The following is a 12,016-nucleotide window of genomic DNA, read 5'->3' as shown; positions in this document are numbered from 1 at the left end:
ATTCGGTAATTACTGAATCGGTAAATACCGAATCCTACCGATTCGGTATTTGTTACCGAATAATTACCTACATCAGATTTACCGATTCATGAATACCGAATCGGTAAAATTCGGTATTTATGAATCGGTAAATCTGATTTACCTACATCTAGCCCTAAATGAGTCAGTTTGACAGCAGCCATAAAGGTGTACTCTTCTCATGCTTTATGTTCAAATGCTCCACAAAATCCTTGAATTCCCGACTGTTAAAAGGTGAGCCATTATCAGACTTTACAACGGCTGGAACACCCCATGTCGTAAAGATGCCATCTACTCTCTGAATGACTCGCTTGTGATTTGTGGATGAGATATCTGCTATTAATGGAAAATGTAAGTATTCATCCACGATTACCATCAGCTGATGTCCATTAACGAGTGGACCAAAGAAATTGATGGTTAATCTCTACTATACACGCTCAGGGAGTTCTGACTTGTTAAGAGTATCTGAGTGGCAAAAAGTGGGGGGGTTACTGCAACAGAAACCCACTTTCCTACATAGACTACTGATGCACTTTTCCCTGGTGTGCCCTGGGTTTCTGCCAATCAGGTTCCCAGGGCCTGTGTTCTCTCCCAAAAACTAACCCAATTGGCATCTCTGGCCACAGGTCAGTCCCTGGTAAATGGTACAACAGGTAACCCAGGGCACTGTGACCAGGGAAGACCTCTAAGGACTGCAGCACTTATTGTGCCATCCTTAGGGGCCCTGTACCCTGACACTCACACACTGCCTTGGCAGGCTGCATGTCTTGGTGCAAAACAAAGTGAAGAGTCGACATGGCACACATTCCTGTGTGCCATGCCCACAAACCACTGGCCTGGCACAGATCAGTCACCCCTCTAGCTGGGTGCCCTATGCCAGTGGTGAGGGTACAGGTGCATGAGCCCTGTACCCCTACAGTACCCATGTCAATTCATGGGCACTGTAAGTGCAGTGCTGCCATTAAGAGTATATGGTGCTGGGAGTTTGTCATTACGAACTCCACAGCACCATAATGGCTACACTGAAAACTGAGAAGTTTGGTATCAAACTTCTCAGCACATTAAACCCACGCTGATGCCAGTGTGGGATTTAATGTAAAATGCACGACAGAGGGCATCTTAGAGATGCCCCCTGAAACTCGACCAACTCCTAGTGACCTGAATGAGTGCCTGCCTAGGCTGCTACCACCCGACATGTTTCTGGACCCCTGGGTCGAGAGCTTGCTGCTCTCGGAGGCCTGAAACAATGCACATCCTGGGAAGGGGTGCCAAGCCCCCACCCTCAGGATGGGCAGGGTTCACGAAGGGAAAGCTTCAAAGGCATGCCGCCTTTGTGAGCCTCTCCAGACCATTTGCTGCTTTCAGCAACTGGCCCCACTGGTTCTACCCTCCACTTTGGGCAGGAGAACCGGCAGGAAAAACAAGTGGGGAAGAGAGGTGTGCCACCTCTGCCAACTCCACCCCTAATGTGGGGGAGGCGAGGTGAAGCAAAACCTCGAGTCCCCGCCATCTTGAGGATGGGGGGACCCAGCCAACCAGGGACAGGCTCCTGCCCCCATCCCACTGGAGAGTGGCAGAATAGGGGGTGTGCGCACCCCAAGGAAGGGACCCATTGGTCCCTGACCTTTGCCTACCAGTAACGCCCCTAAATGTAGTATCTAGGAGCACCCTGAACCTTCCTTCCTCAGATCCAGCAACAACAAGAAAAGAAGAGGTACGAGAAGCCATGCAGAGCTAACAAGAGGACAACGCCCCCTACAGGCCTGTCTCCCCTCAAACCTGCTCCTGTGAAATCCTGGTGTGTCCAGCGCCAGCAACCTCAAAAACCCCGGAGGACCTGCCTGCAACCACTTTCCAAGCTGTTTCTCCCTAAACACCGGACGTGTTTAAACTGCAGCTTCTGGTGCCAACTAGGAACCGTGTACCCAGCACCCTCTGCACCCACTGAGCCCGGCCCGTGTTTGAGTGAACAAACACCACAAGGAGGTCCCCCCCGGCGATCCTGACCCGAAATCCGGCGACCACTGACCTGCTTCAAGCCTCCAGATGACGCCTGCAGCCTCAATCCAGAGGACCCCCCTACCGCAACCAGAGCGGGTAAGAAAATCCGCGTCAAAAGGCACCCCTGCACCCGACGCCCCACGGCCTTGTGTGCCCAACCCAGCGGTGCCTAACCAACCCTCTACATACCAACCTACCCCTCGAAGTGTTGGTCGCTCCAGGAAGATCCTCGTCCCCGAGCCTGCAGTGTTTCTTTGTCCCGGAGAATCTCCATTGAAAACAACAGGGCACCCAATCTCAAAATGGCACCCTGCACCCGGCTGCCCTAGCGCCGCTGAGGGTGCCCCTTTGGTGCTAACTTGGTCCCCAGCGTGTCCTGAGCTTAACCCTAGGAGCTGTGCTACCCCAACCCTGTGGCCTGCTTGCCAGCCGCCACTAAGCAGAGCGCCCTATCCTCCAAAGGATAACTTTGGGTCTCAACACTCTGCACTCGGCTGCCCGAGTGCCGCTGAGGGTGCAACAACAGTGCATCACTGACCCTGGGAGACCCCTGAGTCTAACCCCAGAACTCTAACTCAAAAGACCGATTACTTACCTTCAAACCGATAACTCATTTTTCCTCATTGAATAACATTGACACTTTTTCTCACAAAAAGTTTCTAAGTGTTGACTTTTGAGAACTGGAAATATTCCTTAAAAATCACCTGATTAACCAAAACACATTTTCTCAACTGTTTTCAGGAAATGACCCAGTGCTGAAACTAGGTATCCAACACTGAGTAAGAAAATTAACGATAAAGTACTTTACCTGCAAATTGAATTTCCTTCCATAGGATAACATTGGTGATTTCATCAGAAAAAGTTTTTAAGTGTCAACTTTTGAAACACAAGGCTGATACAGTTGGGCTAGGAGCATGAAGTGGAGGCATCATGCTGGGCGATCAGAAGCTGTAGTGGCATATGGAGGCTCTCGAGTCCACCGGTAACCGGTGGACCAACGAGTGTCTCATATCAGATGGTAGCAGTCTCCCAATAGGGGACTTACTTATCATTGTTTGCCTCCGTCTGCCTGGTGTGCTGGCGAGGGCGAGCTCCGCTAGCGCCAGTGGCTGTTATTTAGGCAGTCAAGCCCACCCACACCACGTGGACTGCGTCCTTGGCGTCTACGTAATGCACGTGACGTCACTGGGATCATGAGAAGTGTAATTTTGCTACAGTTACGGTAACCTGAAAAGAGTGAGGGACTCGAAAAAAACACACACCCAATAGAAAAAAGTGTGCGAGCAATGCATAAGGCAAACTCAGTGTCCTGAAAATCAGACACCTCAGGCAGCCATAACTCCTGAGGCCACATGATGTCAGGGAAACCTCAGATTTATAAAAGGTGGCCTTCTGGTACGTGGAGGGTAACCTCTCCAACAAGAGTGGACGGTGGTAAGCTTATGAAGCTATGGTTGTATGGAGCTAAATAAGCTCTAGGGATACTTTCTCACTTAAACATTCTTACAAGTGACCTGTCCAACTGGAGTGGAGGATGGTGAGCTCCTTTATGGTCACGGTTTGTATGAAGCTGAGTTAAAACTAGGGAAACTTGCTCGCGTCTACATTCTTATGAATCTCCTGCATTTAATATAATATAGGGGGTGGGCTGGCAAGTAGCCAAGCCCAATGCCTGGTGTATCTTAGGTCAATTATACCCTATTAGAATGTTCGATTACAAAGTGCTGTGTGACATACACTACATGCCATCTAGCTGAGGGATGTTAGAACGTCAGTGTTCCAGGCTTGTCCAGGGTATGTCATCATTAAGCCCTTGACTATCACTTTTAAGCCTGTAGACCCAGCGTTGTTCTCTATAGAAGAAAACTGACTCCAAAGTCCCCATGGTGATGGTGTAATTAGGTTTGTCTAACACCAGCCATGTGATATCATTCTCAGTGTGGGCTACCTCCAAGAAGTGTCTAGTCAGCTTTGTATTGTTTTTCTTACACTGTAAAGAGTTGCGGTGTTCAACAATCCTTGCGCGTACCTTGCGAGTCATCATCCCAGCGTAATTCAGTCTGCAAGGGCATCTCAATTAGTATATTACTCCTTTGGGGTTACAGTTTGCATGCTTGGAGAGTTCCCATGGTGTCCTTAACCCTACATCAATCTGAGTTGTTGTTATGGTGTATGGGCATAATGAACATGAACCACATGGAAAGTGTCCCCTCACCGGCAGTAGAGACCAAAGTGTATTTTGTGTTGACTGAGTTTGTTCTAACCGTGGTCTTGTATGGACTACCATGTCTTTGATGTTCTTGCTGCGTTTGTGTGCAAACAGTGGACAATTCATATTTTTTTCACCTGTATTCAATATATGCCAGGTTTTTTTTTTACAATTCTCTTTACTGTGTTAGTGAAGTGAATATTAGTCCCTACACAGACTAGTCTGTCATCACGTTGTTTAGTGTTTGTCTCTAGTAGGGCGTCCCTATAGTTATTTCTGGCACGTTTTGCTGCTCTATTGATTAGATATTCTGGGTAGGCTCTCTGGAACAAGTTGTTTGTGAGTGTTGTTGCATGTTGTTTGAACTTTCTTACTTCAGTACAGTTCCTCCTTAGTCTCAAAAATTGCCCTACTGGTAGATTGTCCCTCAGTGCGTGGGGATGAAAACTATTATAACTCAGAAGAGAGTTCCTAGCCGTAGGCTTACTAGAGAGTTCTGAATAGATCCACCATCCGGGTAGAACAAGAGATCCAAAATGGTAAGGAGTCTGTACTGTATTCGCAGGTGTATCTGCGATTGGGGTTCCTGGTATTCAACCAGCTTCAGAATGCCTGGAGAGTCTCTGTCACCTTCCCAGATCACCAAAATATTGTCTATATACCTCTTCCAGATTTAAAAGTTTTCCTTATATGGATTGTTTGGAGGGTAGATACACAATATTTCAAAGCTGTGCTTGTACAGGTTTGCCGTGCTAGGGGCAAAAGTGCTCCCCTTTGAAGTCCCATTTGTCTGCCAGTAAAGGTGATATTTATACTGGAAAAAGTTCCTTTTCATTGCAATGGTTGCACATTCTAGTATGAACGCTTTAGGTGTCATATCTTCTAGTATTCTAGAGCTAAGAAGATCTCCAATGGTCCTCAATGTGTCATCTTGCGGAATATTGGTGTATAGAGATTCTAAATCATAGGAGACTAGTAGCTGTCTCATGGGATGGAAAGTAATGTCTGTAGTGTGTTCAGAACATGCTTTGTATCCTGGAGGTAGGATGGCATCTGTGATACCCAGGGTCGCAGGAAGCAAACCACAAATTGTGATAAAAGCTCCAAATATGAGCCAATCCTTGACACTGTCGGTCTTCCAGGAGGGGGCCTAGCCGGTTTATGAATCTTTGGGAGTATATAGAAATAAGGGACCTTGGGTTGAATTGGTTGTAAGAACTCTGATTCACTCTTTGTAATACATCCGCTTGATATCCTCTCTCCACCAGGGTCTTGATGGTTTTCTGTAGTCTCTGAGTAGGGTCAACTTGTAACCACTGGTAGTAATGGTGATCAGTTCATTGGTGGAGGCATCCTGATGGTAACCTATGCTGTTCATGATCACTATGGCTCTGCCCTTATCAGCTGGTTTAATGGTCATTGAATCGTTTGATCCTAGATCTTTGAACCTAGATCCTTCACACCATCACCAGCAAGATTTTTGTGATATTTGATAATCTTTTTGTTGTCTGTCTCTTTAAGTGCATCAATGAAATCATCAAATGTCTCTATCTAAGCAGTCATCTATCTCCGATATTTTAGTCTTTGGCTGTATCAAAAGGTGGTGGTGGTTTCAGCACCTCAACAACGTTGTAGACCAGTGTGGAACTTAATGACACCGCTAGGGGATTCCTGGGATTTGGTTTAGGGATCTCATATTTGAGACCTTGCAACTTGCTGGTCTCTGAATCATTTTTAATGATAGCTGGAAACGTGACTTTCTTCGCAGCCATCTGAAAAATGTCTCTATTCCGAAAGGCACTCTTTATTCTTCGAAGACCTGTGAAGTTGTTCTGAGCCCCAATTGACAGTTTTGGTGGCTGGCCACTTTAGGTATTGATGGCTCAGTAAACACGACCCCTGGCACTTCTGCCTGAACCACTTCACCAAGTGCTGTGGTATAATGACTCTCTTTAATGGATTTGGTAAGTCATTTATTTCTTATCTTCTAAAAGTCAATTTACATTTCCTGATACTTAGTTGATCACTGCCTGGCAGTGATTCTGTTCGCAGCGTTATTGGGAAAGTGCTGATTATCAGCTACTTCTTTCTGTAAACCTGGTTGAATACAACTTCAGCAATAACACTCCAAATAGTGTAGAACTTTATCTTGTGTGGCACAGCAGTACTTTTAAGCATGAACTGACCAACAGGTTCTCAGCCAATGATGTGTAGATTCATTGCAACTGTTTTACAGCGGCTGGAGTTGCACTTTGTCTACACATGCATGATGCGTTGATTCTGTATTTCGACAGCAAGACATGTTGCATGCAAAAGCAGTTTGAATGGACCACAGCAAACTATCTGGGAGAGCATGTCGTTCTTCGGGTTACGTATCCCATATCTCGTCACCAGTTGTAGCGTCTTCTCCAGCCTGGGTACCCACCAATAACTACGCCTCACATGGAGTTTAGTATTACACGTCTTTATTTGTGTACGTATTATTTCGAACTCTACATTCTAAAGCAAGCTTTCATTGTGTTCCGCTCTGACACCTATGTCACAGCTCTATGGAGTCCGTTCGTAGCAAAAACGGTTCCATCATAAACTCACAAGACGCTACACTTTGAAGAAAGGTATTTTTAAATGTGCCCTACCAGTGATGCCGAAAAACAAATACGAGCAGACAAACTTAGGTTTCTGGATATGCAGGTCTTCGCATGTGCAAAATATGGAGCAGGAGGATCCAGTATATGTCTAGAAGTGGCAGATCCATGCCAGATTATCAGGCCAAACATGGAATATGTAAATGTATCCCATTTAATAAATGAGTTGTTGATAAGTATGTCTTATCTGTTTTCATACAAATCTGCTGCCATGGTTCGGCCTTCCTGAGCCCCCTGCCCTCCAGATTGTGTTCTCTCAGGTGTTGAGCAGTTTCAATTCAGTCAATTGAAGGACTACACACTGGCCCTTTTGGCTATCCCTGTTCTTACTTGTTGACATATAAGCGCTAGTGCTTGCCAGCTGTTTTATGGGGTTTGCTGTTGCATCACTATCACTTTTAGGACAAAACCTAATCATCACAGGTTATTTAAAATATGGAATAATCCTATTTTATAATAAAAACCACCCTCCAATGGAAAATGCCTGTGGGTAGAAAATGCTTATCATTATCCTTCAGGTGAGTTACAGAATTGCTAGAACTTCAGTGTGCAGTAAACAGTTAATTTGCACACTGGAGTATTTATGTAGTACTATTACTCCATCCGAATATTGTCTGAAAGCACTAAGATGACCGGAGGGATAGAAAACAGACACCAGGGGAAACAAGATAGAGAGAATGTGGTGGATGCATTCAGGAGATGGTGGTCTTGACCAAAACTCACTCAACTCATGGATGGAACGAAAGAAAATTGGGTGCAGTTGGTCTTCGGAATCGCGCCTGCTCCTTTTAACAGGGATATGTATTTTGGAGAAACTACCATCGGTTGGCCTTCTCTCTGTAACAACCTTGAATTCAAACCTGATCTTGGAGATCAAACCAGCTAAACCAATAATAACATCCTGATTGCTACAATCAAACAGAAGGACAAAAGCATCTCACAACATAGATCCAAACAATTGATTGTGAAATCCTGCACTGTGAATTATACTGGGAAGAAAATATATTTAAACAGCAGTGAAGTAACCAGTTGGCAGATATTGACAGCATCAACTAATCGCCTTGCCTAGAATACCAACCCGACATTCACAAAAACTATAAAGTTGCACGTCCTGTCTCATAGTCAGTCAACATACATTTTAACTCACCTAGACTCACTGCATTCCATAAGTGTAAACCCGTCAAAATTAATCATGCAAAATCAATACTTAATAAACTAATAAAATTGTAAAATGTGATTCTGAGATCACCCAAAAAAACGAATAACTAATCACCTTTTTTGCTTTTATTTGCTTTAGGGTCTAGACCAGCAACATACAGGAAGGAGAAGATTGGGATGTCGTCTCATGAGTCCACCTCTGACACTTCTCCGCTGCACTGGGGTGTCTTGGCTGCCTTTTTGCTTGTGGTAGTAGCTGTCTGCATGTACACCATCTGAGCCTGCTGATCCACCTGCCTGACCTGGAGGTGCAGGGCCAGTTTGGCCAGATCTTTCTTAGGCTAGAGGGTATGAAAGGGAGAGACACTCTTGCTCAGGTTGAGCACCAAGACCACGTGACTGTTACAAAGCCAGGGCCCTGGAGAGATCAGCAGCCCTGGCATGTGAACAATAGATCCCCCCAATCAAACTGGACTGAACATTTTGTCATTCCATCAGGATGCTCCACGTTTTTGTACATACGTTAGTGTGTGTGTGTGTGTGTGTGTATTGCTTTTAATATTCTTTTTTGTATTCGTATTTTTGTGTGTTTGTTTCTAATCAAATTACATATATCGTAACCTGTCTATGGTCTCTGACCTGGGTGATTTTTTTATTTCTTTAAAAAAAAGATGAACCCCTTTTTTATAAACCCAATCACTGTAGTGCTGAGGAAGTCTAACAAATTTAAATGCAAATTAATTAGAATAACTGCTGGATGTGTAGTGATTAACGTGCACATGTAAAGGTAAAAAATGACACACATTTAAAATGTGCAAGCTAAACTAGGCAGTCAGTCGAAGTTATTAGAATAGACCATAAAAACATAACACGTGCATTTGTCTTGGCGCTGAATAACAGATGGTCATTGTTACCCAACTCACAGGATCCTTCAGTGGATGCATTAGTCCACTGAGCCACCAGACCATAGAAATGCTAACTTGACAACATTGACATCTGTGCACTGCAAGAAATTTGACCTTAATGTGACATGCTTAAAAAATATTCATCATAACTGCAGAATATTCTGGTTAAATAAAATGTATTATTTTTGCAAGGTGCCAGATCATTCACATTAGCTCAGCTTCCTATTTTTTACTTTCACATAATGCTGAATAGAATAGCTGTGCACTTCAGTCAATAATTCTTGTTCATGATAAATGAAATGCATCACCTAATAGTGGCATTGCAAATTACATTTCCTTATCTTTAATATAGTCTATTGTTCATGCAATTGAAACATCTAACCCTAGAAGGTCAGAAATGATGCTTGATGCATATTGGAACTGCCACTTATGTTTCTAGGGGCCCTTATGTCAAAGACACCTTTAACTAACCTTGTGAGAAAAATGTGCTAGCTGCTTGCTACTTCGTAGGAAAAGAAGAGCTGAACCTGCTCATGGACGAGTGATGATTTCTGATTGGACCAGCAAGAAAGAAGCCTGCTACAAGGAAAACATCTTTTACAACAAAAGTTTTACAACGCAATGCTATTACAACGCAGGTTTTACAACGACAACCATTACAACACATTGCGCTGGGGGGCGCTCTAGGATAGGGAATAGATTTAATTTACTATCCAACACCTTCCCTAGTGGCTACGGGGACTGGAGTTGGAATAGTAAATTAAACTATTCACTATCCAGCACCCCAAAGCGCTATGCGTTGTAAAGGTTTGCGTTGTAAAACTGGCGTTGTAACAGCATGCGTGATAAAAGCATGCGTTGTAACGTCATACATCCCTGGTACAATGTCTGCAACATGTGTTCATGTATTTTATGTTAGTGCGTGTTCCTAGGGTAGTGTTAGCATTCCTTACCCATTCCCTTGCACTAGACTGACGGTTGTGACTACTGCTGCTTCTGTTCATTACTTTATTTTTGATGCTTTGTTTTACAGATTGCTACTGCAACTGTATGGTCACTTGCTCTTATAACTGAGACGCGGCTGAGTTTCACAAACAGCTCTATATGGGAAGTTCTGCTGCTTTGATTTGGCTTTGAGCTTTATGCTCTCTTGGTCTCACTCTTTTCCATTGAATTAGGACTCTTCATGGGTTCTACTCATTCTGAATCCTGGTCCTGTTCTTTAGAATATGTTTGTTATTCTTTTATGGAACACACTGATGCCTTTGTTGGATGACTTGATCTAACCATACTGTTATGATATTTTCTGTAGACTGATTTGAACTGATGAACTAATTTTGAATAAAGAAAAAGAAACATATTTTCTCTTAATGAGAAATAAAACCTTTAAAACTAATTCAAACTCTCATCATTGACTGAACCTGGAATTGTAATTTGACTTGTGATGCCGAAATAGCTCCTTGAGTCAAAATACAGTGCAAAAGATCTATCCACTAAGGGGGAAAGAAATCAGCGCAGGAACAGGGCATGCACAGAGGATTGATGGTAATTGCAAGGTTGAACCATGTTATTTAAATTTGGGTCCCTGCCACACTGTCACTGCTTTTTGTCCGATTGTGAACTGAAACTGTTTACTCACATTTACAAGTATTGATCTTTGGTGTACGATAAACTTCCTTTATTTTTGCTTCGGTGTACAAACATTTGAGGTTTCTAAATATTAATTGTCAAAACTGTTGCTTCTTAATAATCTTCATCCTGCAGATATCCTGATAAATCACCTGAGAGCTTTCTGGGTGATGGTGGTAGAGTGACTGAGAGTATACCTATATGTCCATTTTGCAGAGCAATCGGTGTGGATTGGTGGTCGGTCACTGTAAGGTACCATTAATTGTGTACTTTAGGCAAGAACATTAGCACCCTCAATAGGAATTGATTATGTTAAAATGATTCGCGGTTTATTATGTGGTCTAAAGCAATTGAAGATCCCAGTGGGTTTACTAGATTATTTGCTAAAAAGGTACCTCAGTTGGCAGGTGAGGTCTCTCAGTCGACTACATAATCAGTCTGGCATAACTGACTGAGGCATGGGAGACTAATAGTACGTGTAAAAGGTCTGCGTGTTATTTCATATGCTACTCCGGCATAACCTTATGGGAATGTGCAAAGACCTTGGCCAAAATATAGTTGACTGAACTGAGCCCACGGGATCAGGATTAAAATCTACTCCTTAAATACTGGGATTTTCTACTGGAAGGTTCATCATCTTTTCATGGTTTGACCTGAATTCTACATAGTTGCCAAATCCTGTGCTCTGTTGCTACTTTTTTAACATCACAGCAATGTTTTGACAAGACTAACAAAGCAACTCTTACTCTATGGACTAAGTATGAGGCTTTGGGAATAGATAGCACCCTTCTGCACTCAGTCTACTTAAAAAGAATATGTCTGGAGGGTGTCCTACTTTTGCTTTTACTTTGTTTGTGACTGCTAGACTTACTAGCCGCTCACATTAGGGAATCCCTTTTTTTGTGCTGATTTAGGCAGATGAAGCTAGCTGTGATCAAACTATACTATGCTGTTAAAAATGGGGTGTATAATATGGTGCGGTAGTGCAACCTCACTGTGTCATACACTAACCAACCACTTTAGGACCCTTAGATTTTGTCTGCCAAGACTCCCATGTATGTGCTTAGAAACACGATAAAAATACCCAAGAAATATAGCTAAGCAACGCGAGCGCTGTCCGCCCGAGATCACTGCACCTGTTTCCATGGCAATGTATACATTGCTTGACTCGGGCAAGTCCTACAACAGTGTTCACCGAAGATTGTGATTGGCCATCTCCGGATCACGTGCTCACCACACGTGACCCGGCCACGCCCAACGAGGAAGTGTTCACATTACCGGCAAACAGGCACCGGAGACACTCCACGGGGCACGCCGAGCAAGAACCAAGTAGGTTAATCGGTCTGATGAACAGAAGCGACAAGTAAGTACACTTGAAGGATCGCTAAGCGGGAACGACCGCCTGTATTATTTACTATTTCTTCTTGGGGCAATACTCGATTGTCAATGCG

The 12,016-nt window shown here is 43.8% G+C and overlaps 1 protein-coding gene across 1 annotated transcript in view; it reads left to right on the top strand.

Annotated features, from left to right (window-relative positions):
• Nucleotides 1-9,147, top strand: part of LOC147748085 (heme oxygenase 1-like) — a 54,228-nt gene extending 45,081 nt beyond the window's left edge. Inside the window, exon 5 of the mRNA XM_086958525.1 lies at nucleotides 8,171-9,147. Within this exon, the coding sequence (XP_086814651.1) occupies nucleotides 8,171-8,310 (140 nt within the window). The 3' untranslated portion in view covers nucleotides 8,311-9,147. The remainder of the gene's footprint in view (nucleotides 1-8,170) is intronic.
• The last annotated feature ends 2,869 nt before the right edge of the window (nucleotides 9,148-12,016 follow it).

Source organism: Lissotriton vulgaris, chromosome 1_1, assembly GCF_964263255.1.
Source record: "Lissotriton vulgaris chromosome 1_1, aLisVul1.2, whole genome shotgun sequence".
Classification (NCBI taxonomy): domain Eukaryota; kingdom Metazoa; phylum Chordata; class Amphibia; order Caudata; family Salamandridae; genus Lissotriton; species Lissotriton vulgaris.
Note: the sequence above shows the minus strand (reverse complement) of the source record. Positions and strands in the feature narration are given on the sequence as shown.